This window comes from Ambystoma mexicanum, chromosome 7p (genome assembly GCF_040938575.1).
Source record: "Ambystoma mexicanum isolate Mex_15411 chromosome 7p, UKY_AmexF1_1, whole genome shotgun sequence".
Lineage (NCBI taxonomy): Eukaryota > Metazoa > Chordata > Amphibia > Caudata > Ambystomatidae > Ambystoma > Ambystoma mexicanum.
The window spans coordinates 928,779,763-928,800,154 of NC_090939.1; the positions used below are offsets into that span (position 1 = coordinate 928,779,763).

General features: G+C 47.4%; 1 protein-coding gene across 1 annotated transcript in view; it reads left to right on the forward strand.

Moving 5' to 3' along the window:
* The window catches only part of LOC138526456 (zinc finger protein 684-like), a 235,324-nt gene that overhangs the window by 163,786 nt on the left and 51,146 nt on the right, over positions 1-20,392 (forward strand). Inside the window, exons 5-6 of the mRNA XM_069637228.1 lie at positions 6,162-6,266; positions 9,515-9,589. Of these exons, the coding sequence (XP_069493329.1) occupies positions 6,162-6,266; positions 9,515-9,589 (180 nt within the window). The remainder of the gene's footprint in view (positions 1-6,161; positions 6,267-9,514; positions 9,590-20,392) is intronic.

A 20,392-nucleotide genomic window follows, 5' to 3' on the forward strand; every position in this document is an offset into this window, starting at 1 on the left:
GTGTTTCACTACAGACAGAGATATACAATGCCTAATCAATCTGTGATGATTAGTAAATATCGAGAGTGCGACATGTTTGCACGATTTATGTGTATGATAGAGGCCATATGGGGATCTCTGCTATTGCCGCTGATAGTGGGGTCAGTCACACTGATCCGGCTGCAATCTTTGTGGTGTACTTTTCACTGTTTATTCAGCTGGGGTCACCAAGATACCAAACAATCTATCTCAATAACTAGAGGCGATACCCCTTTGGCAAATTCCTTCATCTGATGTGGATGCTCTTAGTGAACCTATCCTGATTCAATAAATCACTACTTGCTCCTCATCTCCTGGAAGCCTTGGAGTACATGCTGGACCTTTGTTTCTTGCCTGGCACTATGCATGATGCCCTGATCACCTTCTTTTAAAACCATATAAGTATTTGTTTTTCTATTGACATCTCCCTGCGTCAGACGTTTTGGTCGATAGGCTCCTCCAAACATGTCATTACTGTTTTACTGACCTTAATCTGCGTCGCCTCACAGCTGAACCCTTGGACACGAGTAGGTGCAGTTTTTTTGGAGGATGAAAAAACATTCAATAATGTGTCATGGTCCCATCTGCTTGCATTTTGAGGAGGATGGTTCTAGGGTTATTTTGTTGCTGCACTACCATTACTGTATACTGGACCCTTGACCAGGGTCTGCGTTTCTGGAGGACAGTCAAAGGGATTTTCTGTGGGGTGTGAGGCTATTTCCTTTTGCAATTAGGAAGAAACGTCTTTAATTAGGAAGAAACTATCTTGCTGGGGCCTGGAATTGGGAGCCACAGGGTCATTATACCACTCTTTGTGTATGGCATTCTTATTTACTTCAAGAACCCTGAAGCTAATCTTCTTCCCATCACCCATGCTTTTGTTCAGTTTGGTGACTTCTCAGACTTGCCAACTGATTGAGAATTGGCAATGAGCAGTGGCATTAAAGAGTTTAAGCATAATGCTCGCCTCCGTGTCTTTAATAGAATCAAGACTACCAGCGCTAATAGCCTGGGTAATCTTCATTGGTCTAATTCTTCCCTGGTGTCCCTGACAACAGTAGTCCCCACAGATATAAGCAGAAATAGATAACATATCTTGATATCCGGGTCTACAGTGACAAGACAAGGCATCTAAAGCTTAATCACTTAGCCGATCTTAGCTCCTTAGAGTCAAAGATTAAGCATTAGGTAACACTGCTTTTACAGTTTACGGTGCAGTCTCTACCATGAAGATGTTGGCACTTCCAAAGTTATTACATTTTTTCTTGACTGTTCCTACCATGCCTGGGCATGACCTTTTTTGCCAGCTTGCACTCCGTCTTGATTTATCTTGCTTGGCATCATTCTGCCCCAAACTCAACTGGGATACACTTACTAAACTTTATTTTGAAGGTGGTGTTGCAGCTCCTACATGGAGTTGTAGTTCCTTGTAGTGCAAGCTTAGTTTGTAAAAGATTGGCAAGAGGCAGGAGTATTCTTCTTTCATTTGTCAATGGACTGGAAAATCTATCTGCCTTTTATACTCTCTTTTTGTGCCTTCTGTTGTGTAAGGTCCTTGATGATTGTAAGTTTGCTCTGGTTTGCTGAATTTATCCGGCATGGGGTGGACTGTTCAATTACCTGCAAATTAGTTAGCCCTACATGCCAGAGATGCTTTAGTGGAAAATCACATTTCTACCTTTTCCTTGAGATCGAGATATATGGATGTCTTAGAACAACTTAGCTATATGCAGACTGTGTGATATGTATCAGTAGGGTTATATTTTTACTCATGAGGTGTTTGCTGAGGTTGGGTGCGACCAAGCTGAGATCAAGTTATATTGGTTGTGTAGCACTTTCAAGGATCATTGGCCCGACTTTCCCCTTGACCCTTCTCTCTCTACTGTGCTCCAATATATTCTAAATGCCGCAGGTTGTAAGCACTTAAGCCTCACTCTTTCATAGGAACTAGGACGCCTTGGCCCAGGGTGATCGCTCTTCCAAGCTGAACTGGAAAAAAGACCTTGACTTGGTCTTCACAGACAGGCAATGGTCACATTTATGTTCCTATTCCAAAAAGGCCTTTCTCAACTCTTGGCAAAGATGCATCCAGATGAAGATTCTGAATAGGGCTTACCCCATGCCTTTTTACCTCTGTTCATTGGAAGTGAAGCTGAGTGCTACCTACTCCAAGTGCAGACACCTGCAGGGTTAATTTCTGCATATGTTTTGGCAGTGTCTCATTGTGTACACCTTTTGTTAAGATGTAGTCAGTGAGCTGAACAATATCATTCGTCTCTCCCTTTCTTACTCCTTTTGATTGCTTACTTGTTGGATTCACTAAGCACCAAAAGGATCTCTATTTTAGCATTAGTTGTACTCTTCTTCTCTGTGTAAATTATGTGTTTTACTTACGTGGAAGGGAGGCTGTTTATTGTTAGTTATCACTTGGTTTTGCGAACTCGCATGGAGAAGTGAGGAGTGCTTTTGCATGGCTCTCCCCCGTCAACATTGTTCTCATGATATTTGACCCTCCTTTCAGCTGTATTTTTCTTGCTTCTAATTCCTCATGTGACTATAATTCTGATTATGCCAGTGCCTTCTGAATTCCCTTTTGCCTTGCTATGTACACAATTAGTTATATCTGTGAAAATCCGGACAGTGTCTCACGGTCTGAACCCTAGGGATCTCTTTCTCAGGTGGCCAGGGCAAGGCTATCGCCCTTGGATCCAGACCCTGGGGGTGGACAAGTGCGGGAGGATCACCTGGGTGAGAAGTCCTCCGGGAGTAGGGATGAGACATCTGATCGTGAGACGCGGTATTCCCCCTTTCCACCACTTCGTCAACCTTATAGGTTATTCTGAATCCTGTCCCATTGCCCCCTCCCCAATTCCAACTAGTACCAACTTAGAAAGGAGGCGTGGGAGAACCGGGAGAAGAAAATTACATATGTCACCCTGTGTATTACAACAACAGGACTATCCCCTTTTTTCCAACAACTATTTTCCGGACTTATCTAACCTGAATAGTGAAAACTACAACTCCCATAATCCCTACTTCCATTCTAGAAGTCCAACTACTGGGACAAATGAAGAGGCAGATGTGAGTCATGAGGATTGCCCATAGAAATCTATGGGCAATGGATTTCTATGGAAAGTCTCCATGTTCTCCCGATAATGAGGTCTGGAGGAGTCAGGCATAGAGGGACAAACTACTCACACCTGACTCCAATCAACTCTAGCTGGGAGTATAAAGGCAGCAGCCAGAAACAGCATTTTGAGCAAGCTGGGGATGCTGGAGGGTGCCAGAAAGCGAGAGAAGGACCCACAGAGGTGTAAACAACCTGGAAGGCCTGGAGGAGGAAGGACTGCCCAGACACTGAGCCTGACTGCGCAAGCGAGGCTGCAGTGCGGAGTGGATGCTGTGCCTCCAGGAAGCCTAAACCAGGGGCAGCTGGGATTGCCTGGTGGCACCCACAACAAAACTCCTCCCCTGGGCGTAAAAGGAGAGCCCTGGCCTCTGGGGGGCAGCTGGCAAGACTCTGACCCTAGGTAAACACTCCAAGTGCCCCGGCTGCTCCTGAAACCACAGGAATGCCATTTCAGGGAGCTACCGAAGTAGGAGCAAAATATCCAGAAGTGAATTATGGGACTAGAAGTCCAAAGACATTTTTTTTCAGTTTTTGCATAAATCAAAGATGAGGCCGAGTTCGGCGGAGGGAGACCCTTTGTGAACTTTATGAGGGGTCCTAGCCCCACAGAAGACGATCCATTGGTGAAGAAGAAAAAGCTGAATCTTCAACACAGCCAATGGGCCTCATTACGACCCTGCGGTCCGGAAACAATGGTGGTGGTAAAACCGCCACCACCGTTCTTTCCTGACCGGCTGATTAAGAGTCCTGCAGGCGGGAGGTGTCACTCCCGCCAGGTCTGACCTGGCGGGTTTAACACCAGCCGCCTGCAGGCGGAAATGGAAACACTGGCTCCATCATAGACGGAACCAGTGTTTCCATTGTCCCCATCCCCATGGAGTCCATGGGAATGGGGACTTGCACAATTCCACCTCCGGAATTCCTGGGTCACTGGGGTTGTAATGCCCCGGTTATTCCGGGAATCACGGAGGCGGAATGGTAATACGAGTCCGGCAGTAACCTGCTGGTTTTTCCGGCTCAGTTACCTCCGGACTCTTAATGAGGCCCAGTGAGTCAAAGGCAACATGCACAAAACCGGTTTGTGAATGAATGAAGGTCGAGAGGCGACAAAATACAAAGCAATGCTTACGATCCGGAGCAAAAGGGAATCGTAGGGAATGATAAAAGGTTTGCACCAGACAGAGGGAAGCCCGAGAAATTGCGGAAGCTAAATAGTTTAACCCCGGCTAAGGTGAACCAGAGTGAAAGTGAACAACACACGAGTGACTGAACTTTGAAGGCATGATACAATACCTTCTTAGACAGAGTGGTCCAGCACCGTGTGGTGCTCATTAGAAAGTCTCTGTTGGGTGCTCAGCTGAAGGCAGGCAAATGTGAAGAGTGATAAAGAATTGTGAAATCGAAGTGGTCCTGGAACAGGTCAAGCAAAATCCTGTGCACATTCGAAAGTCTTCGATAGTTGATGAAAAAGTATATGAAGTTGGTCCGAGTTGGTAAAGCGAGATCAGCTAAAAGCTTTTGGTTAAAGCAAGTTAGTGTAAAGTTATATTGGAAATTAGAATTAGTCCGAGCCCGGCGGAGGGAGACTAATTGAACTTTGTGTTAAAAGGGATCAAAGCCCGACTGAGGGGGATCCGAGATCTGAGCCCGAATGAGTGGGATCTGACTGAAATCTGAGCGTGGCTGAGGGGAATCCGGGGTGAACCGTGAGTCAGCCGAGAAAGAATATCCTGTGAGACATTGGATACATAAATAATTTATGACATTGGGCCTCATTACGAGGTGGGAGGTAAGGGATTACCGGCACCGGTAAGGGCACCGGTGCAAGTAATCCCTTACCTCCCTACTACGAGTTCCCTTTGTGGGTCCTTCCTTAATGCCTGTTTTTTTGAGGCGTTAAGGACGGGACCCGCAAAGGGAATCTAGAGCTAATAACGGTACTGCAATTTGTCGCATTAGGCCCTCTGAATGAAGAGACTTTGGAAGGCAAAGAGACATGGGCACGGAAGGCCCTGATGCTAATGATTGAACTGTATCCTGGTGCTAGAGAAGCCAGAGACTGTTTTAAGCTCGAGTGTACCGCCTTGCCCGATGCTGAAAACGTGGGGAAAGTAGGCCAAAGGCCTGAACATCCTGACATATAATTTTGTGAACACTTCTTTCTTTTTCATAACATTGTTTCCCGCACTATTTGTATTTAGAGGTAAGGATTGGCAATAGGTTTATTAGTATAGACCCTTTTATTTTAACAAGACACTACTAGGACTGTGTTATCATTATCTGATGGTAGTAACTTGCTCCCATCTGTAGATATAGGATTAAATAGGCATTTTTCAAACCCTTTTTTAAGTTCAAGAAGCACCCTAGAACTGTCACTTGAGTCTGTCTTACTGTTGATACTATGCCCTCCTTACATATCCTTTATGGTACTTCTCTAATGTGCAATGGTATATATTTGTTAATTTGTGCATTTTATAATTAAGGCTCCCTGTTTTCCGTTTTTACAAATTTGTACACATAAATGCAGACTGAGATCCATGTGCTTTCTATCTGTATTTATTAATAAAAAAGGTAAAAAACAGAAAAGCAGGTCTTTTGTCTTGATTCCCTATTAGGTCAAGCATGATCAGAGGTCAAATCGATTCCACAGTGGCAGCATGTAGAGTGTAAAAGTTTTTTTTTTTGCATTTGACTAATTGCAGAAAAATATTAATTGTAAACCATAGTTTTATATGACAAATAATAAATGTGGATAAATACAGAAATAATGGCCAAAAAATAAATATGGATATATACAGACTGAAATGACAGAATAATAAATACCATAAAACCAGGAAACTTATTTATAATATATACGCTTTAAGTTGTCACTGCCTGATGATACAATGCTTGTTTTCTGACTGCACAAATGGACAACTAGCTATGTCATAAAATTCTCCAGGGAAATTACTCCTTGGGAGTGTGTGTTTCTGTGTTTTATTGATAATCCTATGTGTATTTCTTTTTATGATAGATGAAATGGTTGGTAATTCTGATGACATATTCAGCATTAAAAGACTAAACCATCCCCAGAAAATAGAAGAAGTAGAAGAAGAACGTAAGGACTGTCTCAGCACAGGTAAAATAGAAAGGGGTGTTACCTTTGTTGTCCTAAATGAAAATACATTACAAACACCAACTATGCCCTAATACCAAAGCTATAATATAGAACTTTTCCGATAATATTAAAATGGTACAAAACTAAATTTCCCAGGGAAATTATTTGTGGTATTAACTTATTTCTACTGAATGAGAAATAATTCTGGCGGCCTGTGGTACTCTGAGTCAACATAAATCACACAATGATGTTTTGGGATATAGCCTGGAAGAATGCAAAATCAGCACACGCATTGTACATTTTTGTTTGCCCTACCTTATTCTCCATGCAGCTCTCTGCAATCCTTAAGTCTGACATCTTCATCACAATCTACCAAAACTTCCAAAAGGTGTCATATCTTCAACCTCTTAAAACATGCGATTGAAAGAACTGACCTATGACAACCCTGCCAATCATCAACATATCTTCAACCTATCACACATAGGCAGAGTAATAGAGATGTATGCAATTAAAAAAGTTATAACATACAAGTTTCTGGGCCTTCTTCTCGACAATAAGTGACAAGGCACAGCCCATTTAGACCATGTCCGCAACAGAACCGCCATCCTAATTGGCACCATCAACTCATTTGCTAACAAAGGAGGAGGTTTCTCAATTGACGCAATGCTCAAACTTTACCAAACAAACTTGACTTCCATTATCCTCTATGGAGCAGAAATATGGGCCTCCCAAAACCTTAAAAAAGGTCTGTAAAACGTGAGTGCACTCTGCTCAAAAGGCTTCTGAGACTCCCACAACGCTCCTGATGATGATCTATCCAGAGTTCAATGTGCTACCCATAGCTGCAAAAATTCTTCTTAGCAGTCTGACCACCGCCTGGAATCTAGCAAACACGCCAGCTCAGTCTATAATGCATCTACTCCATACAGTAATGACCATGCACACTGCAATTATGCCACAGAGCCATCTAGCAAAAATTAATACTCTTATGAATCAGTGGTCACAGCAAGGTGTCTCAGCCTCAGAGATGATGCTGGTCACCTACAAGACACATCTTAAGGTATCACTGAGTGAGAGCTGCCACAAGTACTCAATGGCTAACCTCACCAATACAAATCATGCTGTGGAATTTCTCTAGCACATCCAGCATCAGACTTCACCATCTGCATGTGTTCAGCAATTCATAGGTAACTCTCTGGTTTGGGACTATATTAAACTAAAATGTAATACTGTCAAAACCAGGGAAATTGTGGGTGCCTGCGAAGGCATATCAAAGCAAAATAGGGAATACCGGCTGTGTGGGGGTGGCAACCCTCGAAACAGTGAAACGCCTCCTGTTTGAGTGTGAGGCCCTGGGGTCATTAAGACTCTCGACACAGCTGGCTAGGAATATATTGAACGACGAAACAACAAATGAAGGATAGGACCTGTACCTGAGTGGAAAGAGTGCAGCGTGTATCATTTACTTCACTTTACTGTGGAGGAAGATTTCCAACATATTGGATACATGCTGCTGAATAATTTCTTCAAGAGACACATTAATTGTGCCCTAACTTCTTAACCATGTGAAATTATTTGTGATATCTGCATCTTAGACTTCCATTTCTCCTTTCTTTCTTCTCTCTTCTTTTACCATTCTGCCCATTTCATTTCTTTTTTTCTTTTTCTCTTTCTTTCTGCTATCTCCAGAAATGAATTCACTCCAAATTCTGAAAAGTTTTTTTTTTAACTATACCACAATAAAGAAATATATTAAAAAAGTTATAAATTGTTAGAAATCACGTATTTGACAACTAAACTGGCTTCAGACCCACGTATGGTGCAGAGCCAAACTCGTAGATTCTCTGGAATGCATCCTGGAAGAACTTAACGTAAACCATCCCAGTTCACTAATCCTCTCAGATCTATAAGCTCAACAATGACATTCATCGATGCAATTTATATCTGATTTAGCATATGCTGATAAGATAAATGGTCACAAAGGCTAACCTCTGAATAGCTTACGTCTTTAATCTCGTAGATATTGACAAGCCATATTGGGCACTTTCCTCTCCCCAAGCCACACACTTGATTGTGTCATGACCTACGATTTCCCACTTCTACTCCTACTTTTCAGTGCATATATGTAGGGATATCAAAATATAATTGTAGAATTCCACATGTGTACAGATGATACTCCTGTTAAATAGTTTAATCGTGACGTGTGCTTTCTGAAGTCGCATGCATTTCACAATATCTCCACAATGTTCTCATTGACTGAAGTAATTCAAACTTGTAGAAGACCCCAAGAATGAACCCTCAATAGAGATACAATCGAGATCTTTCTCATAGATTATAATAAACCATCCTTTCTACCTTTCATGTGGCCTGCTACTCAACCCTAACCCATGATCGGCCAATTTGGTATGGAATCTTTGTATTCAATTCATTGGCAAATTCTCTCACCCAAATCAACTAACCCACCAAGATCCTTAACAGCCACCTTATTCTGAACCTTGTCACCCCTCCTTTCCTGTCAACCCTCCACCGGGCAACACTCACTGAGGTCATAATCTTTTCCAGAGTGAACTATGCCAACCCAGTATACATTGTCCCCCTGCAGCCCTTTGCGTTCAAATTATAAACCTTGACAAATGACGATGCCTGGCACATCATCCGTCTGAAGCCGTACCATGCCAGCCCTGTGACAACTTTGCAGGCTCCCTAGCTCTTCTCGCATCCCTTTCAAGACCCTCTGCATTCCTCAAAGAGCAGCCTGCAACTGTAAACATGCTTATATTCAAACCTGCATAAAAAGATGCAAAGCCTGGAAAAAGCTCTGTTTAGTCAAGTTTTCACTTCTGTTTCTTCCATGATTCCTTTAGCGGCACATGGGCATTCAGCAACCTGCTTTTAAAAATCTAGTACTTTGTAACTCTCCCCTATCCCAGGTCCAAGAGAAGTCCTGTTTCAAATGCAACATAAAAATATATCTGTCATGGTTTGTCATACAGATTTCTTGTTTTCCCCTTACTCTCTAGCCTCCCTTCTTTCTGGTCTCCCCAGTCTGATTAGTTGTTGTTTTATTCATGTGCCCCTCACACTAGAGTAGCGCTACATGACCTCCCATAAATGACTCACTGTAAATCTTTGAGCTACAAATGATTAATACTATTATTGGGTTTAAATATCTAAACGTTTAAAAACATATTTTTGTTTACTGAAATGCGTACGGTTTGTTAACTTCTGCACATTTTCATTTCTCAATATTGATATTTGTTTGAATGAAGACGAGAGACCTGTATCAATTCTCATTGACCATCTTGGTGAGGAAATCAGAGACAGCAGCGTCCTCTTCTCTTCAGGTGAGTTATAAACACTACCACATGCTTTTTGCGGTAGGATTGCATGAGGGAGAGGATCCATTCTACGCAAGTTACTTGAGCTCAGATGTTATGTGGTGTAGACGTTGGCCAGTCATCCCCTCCGAGCATATTACTTGTGCAATCACGTGACATGTTGTAGACCTCTGGGGTGGTTTTTGTACAATCTCCCTGTTGAGGGTTGTACAGCCACTAACCTTAAGGTGGTGCTGAGCCCACACCAAAATAAAAGCCTACACCTCTCGTAAAAAGTTAGAGTGGCAAAGCAGTCAGGCTTAACTCCACAAAGGGCATTTAGTGTGGTACAAAGGTAGAGTCCAGTCCATACACTTATCCATAGAAAATACACCTCACCGGTATACTGACAAATATACACATTTATTATGTTACAGATATATACTTCTATTCGTTGAATAACTATTTAAGTAAAACACAATAAATACAGTAAAAGTACTTAATGTATTATAAAAACAACAAATGCCAATTAGAACACTACACACCTCTATATTAAAATGTGGATCCACTATCTAAGGATAGGCACACAACATATAGTGAAGTGGGCGTCGGATCAGGGGGAGAAAAAAGGGAAATATACATAACACGCATTTAAAATACCTAGTCCCTAGCGTGATGAAGCCCATGGTATTGTCACTGCTCCCATGGGGGGAGCGTCTTACCATGAGGCCAGGGAGGTGAGGCTGCTACCCTATAGTCCCCCTGGGATTGGTACTCAGTGGGTGGGTCTCATGGGGAGGGAAGCCCTCCATGGGACAAGTGACTATAGCCATTGGAGAATGCAGTATTCACCCCCTCCATTTATGTCACCTCTTGCCTCTCACCCCACTCAGTCCCCTGTGGTCCCCCAAACCTCTATGTATCTCTGTAGAGTAGCAGACTTTATTCATAAAATCGTACTGGGACGAGGAAGAGCAAGGCTTACCTAGGTGAAGTACATACAATCCCTGGCACGAAGATCAGGCAAGGAGGAAACAACCCACTGCGGAACCAACATACGGGGTACAGTTTACTAGAGGCAGCTCTGATGATAAATAGCAAGGAAGCACTGTGTACCTTGTCAATCCAGCCCTGGAGGAGCGAGGAACCAGACGATGGTTCTGTGGCAAGAGACCCGAGGAGAAGGGAACGAGACACTGTCCAGGCGGGTCGATGTCTCCAGTAGGTCCCTGAATCAGGGACCTGTCCAGTGGTGGGGAAAGGGGAAACCTGGCCGGCGAAGCCAAAGCAAGGAGAAGGCGCACAGCCGAGGACGAGGGCAGGACGCAGAGTGTGAAAGCAGCACAGGAGCCCTGCTCTACTCCCAGGACAGACCAGAGACGTTTCCGGAAAGTAGGGACACCAAGGGGGCCAAACAGATTAAAGAGAGACATACAAATATCCTGAGAGGCAGAAAGGGATAGCAAAAGAACACTGGAACAAACTTTACGAAATATCCAATGTAGAACAGTACCTGGCAGGAGAATACACCAGGTCTGTTCAATTGACATTAAGTGAAACAGGAGAAGAGCGCCCTCAAAAGCCGCACACAGGGGTCAAGGACTCACACAAGCCCAAAGAAGCTAACAGTTAAGGAGCCGGGGCCCAAAGCAAGTCGGGGAGATCCCGAGAAAATATAAAGGGTCTGGGACCCACACAAAAGAGAAACAAACTACAGAACAAGTCAGGGAGACCCATAGACAGCCAGAGGGTTCTGAGACCCACGTAAGAGAGCAGCTACAATAAGGGTCAGAGGACCCATTGCCAAAAGAAGAGACATTTTCTGGAATTTCACAGATCTACAGTCAAGTCTGGCAGGATAGTGAACCCGGCTTGACACTACGTTTGTGAGTTGGAGAAAGAACAGAGGAATAAACTCCCTGCTGATACTTCGGAACTGAATCTTGTATATGTTTGGAAGAGCATTTAAGAGCAAGAACTTTTAAGTTAGACTCGTGCTTTCTCATCAAGAACTGAACATTTCAATCTATCCACAACTAGAGGAGCCTCCTGAATCAAGAAAACCCCCACCTTTTCCTAAGTTTTTTTTTACTGGACATCCTGACAGAGTCCTTTGTATTTTTGTTGAGGTAGGGCAACACCTCATAGTAATAGAAATAGGGCAGGATCGGTTTTTCCTTTTCTTTTACTTTTTATGTAAATAAGCCTTTCCCAACAAACATGCCACCACTGTGTCAGATTCGTACTTCTGCACCCTTACACTAGACACAACCCACTTCTTTACTATATCGTAGATCTGCTATCTGGTGTTAGGCACAGAACATACACAGACAAGTGGTGGGACGAGAAGCAAATCAAGCATTAAACATAGTTAAAATAGGCATACAAAAGCCCTAGTGCCAACAAAACCAAAGTCACAGTATTTCTTGCAAATGCACGTATCACAGTTAATGAAGGTTCCAGAGGGATGAGGGGACAATCCTAAAACCCAACTAGAAGCATCCAAAAAATCGAGATGGACTTTAGTAACAATTACCATCATCAACATAACTTTATTCGGCGAAATAGCCATGAAAGTATACATAACAATTTCAAGTTTTACAGTGCAAAGCAAGTTCAACATGGAATGCAGCCAAAATAGGAAACCGAATTGGCAGATTAATCTCAAAGGGCCTGGGTCCTACAACGTCCCTCAGCAAATTATACACATTTAGGCAAAAACCCAAAGTGGTTGTTAATAGTTACGGGAGAACCTAATAGCCCTATTTCCCCCCATAGGGGTGGTAATTCCTCCTGTCAACACTGAAGCCGGAGGCCCCTGGCCCACAGAGTGTAAACACAATTCATTCACACCATGTCACCGCCTTATGTGACTTATAAGCTTTCAATATGTCCCTGACCACTTCATAGTCAGAGTGTTTGAGTTCAAGAGAGTCATCTTCCCCCCAATTGGACAGTCTAGCACAGTTAACAATGTGGGCCCTGGACAAGAATGGGCATCCCCCCTATATGTAGGCTTTTATTAAGGAGTGCCTCTCTTGGTTCTTGGCGGTTTGAAGGTAATTTAACTCTTTGCAGTATGATGGTCCTGTTATCCAGCAGCCTACCATAATTCACAGATGAGGAATGTGGGTTTAGGTGTCCCAACTTGACTGGGGCCTCAAGATGTGGGAGCATCTTTTGCACAGCGTTAAGTTGTGGGAGCTTAATAAATGACCCCTCGGTCATTTTTGCTTCTGGGAGATTGAGCTCTGGTTGATTGAGCTCAGTGTTTGCCTCTGTGGTGGTAGACATGGGTGGATAAGAGCCCTTAACAGAGCGAGGGGGGTTTGGAGAAAGGTCACGGCCATCTCCCTTATGTGAGGTATCCCCTTCATCACCCTGATTGCCTGTTGACTCCACAGCAGCTATTCTGCTGACCACCTCTGCAGAGAGGGTCAACAGCAAGGATTTGATCAGAGAGAGCTTAGCCAGAACTAGGTTGCAGTTGCAATAGCATACAGAAGGACCCATGTCTCCATGCTTACTTCCCCCAAGTACAGCGGAATCCGGTAAGTTAAGTGGTGGAGAAACGACAAGCCCAGGATTGCTGAGCGAGAGAGGGGTAGCACACAACTGATAGCCATGTACAGTGGCAACTTCAGACTCGCCCTCTCTCCCCATGACCATATGGGGATCTATGGCAGGAGGGGGGCATTCTATACTTCTCCGTTGCAGTTGTGTAGTTTCTATGGGAAGGCAGACTGGGATTAAGTTGGCAGCGTTCACCTTGATGGTAGGCATGTTCAACTGGGGTTCTGGGGCTCCCACATGCATGCTCAGTTCAGATGGGGAGGGAGACCCTACCGCTGGGGTGCCCAAGAATTGGCGGATCTCTTTGATCAGCAAGTGCGCATCCCCAAAGACAGTGGGGGCTGTGACTTCATGGTGGATTCCTGGCGCACCATGAGCAATCTGAGTGACTTTACATCCCGGGTTCAAGTTCCTCTATAGTTGGCTCAGTATCCGCTTGGCACCAGGAACCGGACCTGGGCCGAGCTCAGGTCCATAGAACACACAGGGTAAAGGAGCTAAGATCCCCCCAGGGTCTTGATCAAAAGACTCAGTCATTATGGGCTCCCAATGAGTTTTTCCAGAAACAAGCAGCTATGGCACAAAGGGATGAAATGCCTCCTAAATTAACTCTTTTGCAGACAGAGGCATATTCCCTGCAGCGTCTCGGTTTGGGCTACGGCCTCCTTTATTCCGGTCCTGTTTCCAGTGCAGGCAGGGTGGACAAGCAGAGAACAGGGGAGACAATGCTCCTCCCCGAAGAGCCGCAAATGCCCCCAGCGGGCCGCCAACACCCTGCGCCCTTGACCCCGCAGGCTAGACCCGTTCGGGCTGGGATCAGCAGAGTATGTAGGTGAGGGGGCGTGGCCAAGGCAACAGAGTCCCTCCAGGGACAAGAAGCAGGAAAAAACAGCGGACCGCCAACACCCTGCGCCCTTAACCCCCGTGGGCTTCACCCGCTTGGGCTGGAATCAGCAGAGTATGTAGGCGAGGGGGAGTGGCCAAGGCAACAGAGTCCCTCTTGGGACAAGAAGCAGGAAACAAACAGCGGGCCGCCAACACCCCGCCCCCCAATTATCAAGGCAGCACACTTCAGGGAAAAATCAGTGCATTGTCACTAAAAAAAGTTAGTGTAAGCATGCATTCACAGTTGAAGAATTGGAAAGCATGATTTTAGAAATACATTAAAAATCACAGGTAAGTACTAAAATTGCTGCCTTTTTTCTATATCTCACTGCACCCAAACTGGATGCAGGAAAAATGCTCAGGTGCAAGTATGTATACCCAAAGTCTCTTTAGGAGAGTTTCATTTGAGTAGACAGTTCCCATAAAAGTAAATGGGGCAGAGTCAGTAAGCAATCCACGTGTATGGGTAAAAGGCAAGTATGTCCGAATTCTACCCCACAGGTGTGAATTTGGCGGCAAACAACTATAGGGAGTAACAGAAGAGGCCCCAATGAAAAGATACAAAGGTTGGTTCAAGAACCAGAAGACAATGCAGCACAGCAGGAAGATGCCCATTGTTAACCAATGGGAAAATGCAGTGCAGAGCTGCTTCCGAAAAGTCTCGGGCCCCAAACAAAAAGGACCACTGAGGGTGTGTATCAAGTATAACACACCACCATAGCATCGAGAGGTAAGTACTTACAGTGTTTGCTTCCGGAAAGACGGTTCCTACGAGGCAAAACAACACAGTAAGTGCAGGGCACCTTTCCTACATGCGGTTTACAAGATTCAACTTCGCAGGGACTGGAACCTTGGGTCAATGATGAGCCCTACAACGAGAACGAAGAATAAGCAGCCTTCCCACAAGGAAGGCATCAAAATAGAAGCAGGTCGAGGGGGCGTGGCTTGAGGCGCCGGCATTGCGGATGTCTCATTAAGATCTCTTTTGGACGCCCGAGTCTTATCCGCTAAATGCCCATGATATACATCTGAATTTGGCACGGGAACAACCCAGCGGGTCGCTGACCCCCCCTGGAGCAGCTGCTTCGACTTTGAGGGGAGATCGGAGCCCAGAAGCTGCACAATTCATGCCTGAAGCGGCGCCGGGGTGGAAATTGCAACCCCAAAATAGCAAGCCCCATTACATTCCTGGGACGTGGGAGGAGGAGCTGGCCCTGTCACTGCAGCGGTCCCCACTGCACTGCCCTGGGTCTCCCTGAACCAGGCAGCCTCCGGCTTTGAGCCCCTTCATCCTTGCCATCACTGCAGCCTCAGCCACAGCATGGCACACGATCCGGAGCCCGCCAGGCAAGCCAGCTCGCACCTCCGGGAGCACCGTGATTGGGTGAGGCGCCGGAGAGCAGGCGAGGGCCCCAGCGGTGTGAAGGAACCACGCTGCTCTTTGGCTGGAGCGCCGGAGAGGTGAGGAGGACCTCCCACCTCCATCAATACATGCAGCTCCCCCCCAGCGGTGGGCCCACATGCAGTCAGACCCAGCACCGCCTCCCTGAGGGCCCCACTGAGGCAGGCGACACCAAGCCAGGCAGCATCTGGCTTCAAGCCACAGAACTTCGCCACCAGATGCAGGCTAGAAGTGAATCCAACATCTAGGCTGCCGCGACCTACCTCGGCTGTATCATCGCAGACAGCCCGGAGCCTGTCAGGCAAGCCAGCTCAGGCGGGACAACACACCTCCGGGAGTACCGTGAAATGCGCAGGAAGAGCAGTTGGGGTCCCCAGCGGTGTGAGGGACCCGCACTGCCCTGAGGTGGATCCAGCCTTGCCTCTCTCCCCCAGGGACTGCTGGAGCTCCGGGGAGGTGGGGAGGACCTCCCGCCTCCATCGATGCAAGCAGTGCCCCGAAGCGGTAGGCCCACACACAGACAGACCCAGGACCGCCACCCTGAGGGCCCCGCTGGGGCAGGCAACGCCATACCCATGGGGGCCTCGGAGCAGGGAAGAGCCCCCACCCCGCATCAAGGGACACACTGCGGCCCGCATTGGCAAATGACTAGCGAATAGGGAGGATCCCCGCTTCCTGCGCACTCATCTTGCTGACAGAACCTCAACCCCAGCACCAGCCAGACCCCGGCAAACCTCCCACACACGCTGCCCAGAAACCACGGTCACGCAGGAGATCAGGACAACGTGGCAACACCGGTAAGAGCGGTGGCGGCCCACCCAGACATCCTACCCTGACTGGAGTGCTCAGGCCTGTATCCAGTCAAGAATTGCAGGCCAGATTCGAGTCTTAGCCGAGGTGGGGGGGGGGGGCTAGGGCCTGCCCCACTGGCGATGGGACCCCCTTCATAAAGCCAACAACTTATGCGGTCGGGTTGGACCCCTCCTGCCCACAGCTTTGGCATAGGGGGCTCACCCCAACACTTTGAGCCCAACCACACCTGGAGCCACGAAAGCCCCCCCTAGCCTGGCCACAAAGACCCTCCTCCCACATCTTAGACTGCCCCACCCGGGGGAAGGAATACTGCGCTTCCGCTATCGGACACCTGCCCTGACGCTACACGGAGCCCGTCTACAGCCCAAGTCCTCGCAAGTGGGCTATATACATTGGCACGACGTCGGACCACTGCCAATCCCGCACCTCCAGGGCGGCCACCCCGAGAGGCCTTCTCTACTGTGCCAGGATGACCAAACACAGAGGCCTGAAATCAGCGGACATGGCCAGCATGCTTCATCTACAAGATAAACCCAAGAACCTGTCCAAGCCCAGGCCACATCACTGGAAAGATACTAGGGCCACTGGGCCACGAAAGACAATATCCAAGGCCTCCTAGCAGACATTAAGAAGGGGCTGGATAACCGAATGGAAGAGGTGGAACACAGGGTAGGCGATACAGAGGACCAAGTTCTGGAACACTCAGGGCAGATTGCTGAACTGCAGCAGAAAATCCAGTCCCTAGAGGAAAGCAGCAAAAACATGCACTGCTAGCAGGACTTGGAAAATAGGGCTTCTAGGAATAACAATCGCATTAGAGGGGTCCCCGCCTCAATATCAGACCAAGCCCAGCCGACCTATATCAGCGACCACTCCTAAACCCTTCTCCCGGACCGTGATAAATCGCTACTCATGTTGGACCGTACCCACAGATGGCATGTCTGCAGGGATGCCCCCGCAGCGGAGGCCCCGGAGGTAATCACCAGGGTTCACTTTTTTGCCACAAAACAGGAGATCATGTCAGCCAGTCGCACTCAGGGAGACCTGACATATCAGGGAGCTGCCATACAGCTCTTCCAAGGCCTGGCCCCCTCCACGGTCCAGCGACGGCGAGCCCTGCGCCCGTTGACGGTCTTCTTCCAGGATCAAAAGATTAAGTATCAGAAGCTCTTCCCGGCCTCACTCCAATTCTCATTTGAAGGACAGACGCAGATAATCCACACACTCGAGATAGCCGGAGGTATCATGGGTGGGGAACCATCGACCCCAGACAAGGATCTGACAAATCCGTCCCCGGACAAGTTGCAAAGTTCGACACCGAAATTACAGTGGAACCGCTGGATGAAAGTCCCCAGGGGGGAAAGCCTACCGCCACGCACAACTAACGAGAAGCTACTTGGTTCCCATACCGGAACATATCCTCTCACGCCTGGGGGTCCCACGATATGCCCCTGCAGAGTGCATGGACCGACACTCCGGCCTGAGGCACATCGGGCTTAGTTTGGTTACTTTGTTTTCTTTTTTTTTTGGTTGGGCACCTCCTTGGCCCTATTGGTTGGAAGGCCACATTGAGCCCTGATTTAGACAAAGTTAAAACCCGGTTGCAGCTGACCGATGTTCTTAGCCTGACGCTGGGAGACAACCTCCTCTCCGGCAACTTATCTATCCACCCTGCCCCCGATCGCTGAAGGAGGACGTCAACACACCTCCCTGCCACACACCAAGCTATGCTACATCTCACTGAACGTTAATGGCTTGACCTCCCCTGCAAAACGCAAATCCACCCTTAGGTGCCTGCAAGACCTCCGGGCCTCAGTGGTTTTCCTTCAGGAGACACATCTGCTTGCAGAGGACTTCCCACGGCTCCGGGGAGGTGCTTTCCTGACACAATATCTGGCATCAGGAAAGAGTAAAAAGGGGGGCACAGCGATTCTATTAGCAAGAGGCACATCTTTTAGGGAAAGGAAGACTCTGCGAAGTCCAGATGGCAGATACATGGCGAGAAAAGGCGACCTCTATGGCCAACTCCACACACTTGTGGCTGTCATCATAGGGGGCGACTTCAATGGGGTCCCAAACCCCTCGATGGACAAATCATAGGTCACAACTTCTTTCCCAGCCACCAGGATCTCCCAAACTTTTATCCACCAAAGGGGGATCAAGGGGCCCTCCTGAGCTTTCCATTTGCGGGCAGTAGTTATTTTGGCCACAAGCAGAAGTTGTGTGAGCAGTTTGGCAGTGCGCCCTGTTTTGGGGTAGTTCTCTGGGCTCGCTACTCCCAGAAAGAGCACCCCCGGATCCATGGGCAGCTTGCGTTGGGTTATGTCCTCAATAACGTGCGTAACCTCTACCCAGAAAGCCTGCCCATCGGGCATTCCCACCACATATGGAAAAAAGTCCCATGTGCGCCGCAACACCTCCAACAGGTCTGTCTATGGACGCCTGACAGTGGTGCAGCCGCTCTGGGGAGTAATACCAACGGTGGAGAAGTTTCAATGAGCATTCCTTATTCGTGATGCATCTGGAGGCTGAGTTGATCCTTGTCCATATATCCACCCATGTTTGGTCCTTGAAGGGGTGCCCATGGTCCGCCTCCCACCTGACCATGTATGGTGGTCTGGCCGTCAGCATGTCCTCCTGCAGGAGACGGTACACCCTGGTGATCTGCCCACGGCGTGATCCCTCCTGGAGAGCGAGCTCAAGAGGATGAAGGTTCCTTGTGATCCCCTGTTGGACCGTTGGCTGTGAGATCCAGTGCTTAATCTGGGCGGGCATACGTGAATCTGCCAGTTTCTGCTAAATGAAAGTGGCTCTTGCATTACTCAAAGCAACGTGGGGTGTCATTATCATAGAGCTATCATAGAGCTGTGAGAGGGACCGGAGGCCTCCTCTGGACCATCTGCCAAAGTTCGCTATATCGATACCGGGGAAAAAGTCTGGATTCCGGCGGATCAGAGAAAGCGGGCCAGGTCCTTAGGCAGCTTCTTCTTGCGTCGGGCCAATACCCATGCCTCCGAGGTTGCCTTGGTAGATGATAGGATCGTCGGCCAACGACTACGGACACTGCCTGCAATGTGGAGTAGGGAGCTCAGCTGGGGCAGGCTTTTAGCTTGTTCGATGCAGGCCCATTTAGTGGGATATGTCCGTTCCGCCCAGGCCGTGGCGCTTGCAAGATGAGCTGCTATGATGTAGTTTGGGAAGGCCCATGCCCTCTCACTTAGCTGCTCCGGGCATGACCTTCAATGGGATTCTGGCTCTGCGCCCTTTCCAAATGAATTTCGAGAGTTTCTTTTGTAGCTGCTCCAGGGGTTGTTTCGGAAGGGGAACCGGGAGGGCGGTGCACAGATATAGAAGCCTGGGGCGGAGGTTCACCTTTTATGCCGTAATCCTGCCCATGAGAGAGATTTCCTGACCTTCCCAACGCTTCAAGTCGGCTCCTTAAATAGGGGGTGGGAGGGGCGGGAGATTGCAGCATATACCTGTTTCGGGTCAGCTGTGATGTGTATCCCCATGTAGGATGAAGAAGTGGTGTTCCATGCCAGCGGACAGAGCGTCTGGAGTTTAGCGATGCAGGCCGCACCCAGATTTATCCCCAGTGCCTCTGATTTGGAGTAGTTCACCTTGAACCCTGCCACTTGTTCAAAGGCTTTCAGTTCTTCAAGGACGATGAGGAGGGAGGATTGACAGTCGGTGATGGAAATCATGACATCGTCGGCATAGAGGGAGATCTTAAATTGCTCACCGTTTATGTTCATCCCTGCTATCTTGTCATTCAAGCGAATCCTTTGGGCAAACGGTTCCATCACAAGGGCAAAGATCAGCGGGGAGAGTGGGCAGCCCTATCTCATCCCGCACGAGAGGAAGATTGGGGTCGAGATTGTTTGGTTTACTCTCAATGATGTCTTCAGGGATAGGTAGTTGGCTAGCAGCATCCTGCAAAATGAGAAACTGTTAGGGAGAATTCTCAGAAATGTGCTAACTCCTTCCACCTTAGAGACCCCCAGCAACTTTGCTGGATTTTGAGGACTTGATTTTTATAACCTAGAGAGAGTGAGACCCTTTTTCCCACTCGTGTATTTTAATGTGATTTTTGAACTCTGTGTTTCTTTTGGTTGTGGAGTCTGACAAACTCCATAGGCATCATCTTTTACATTGTG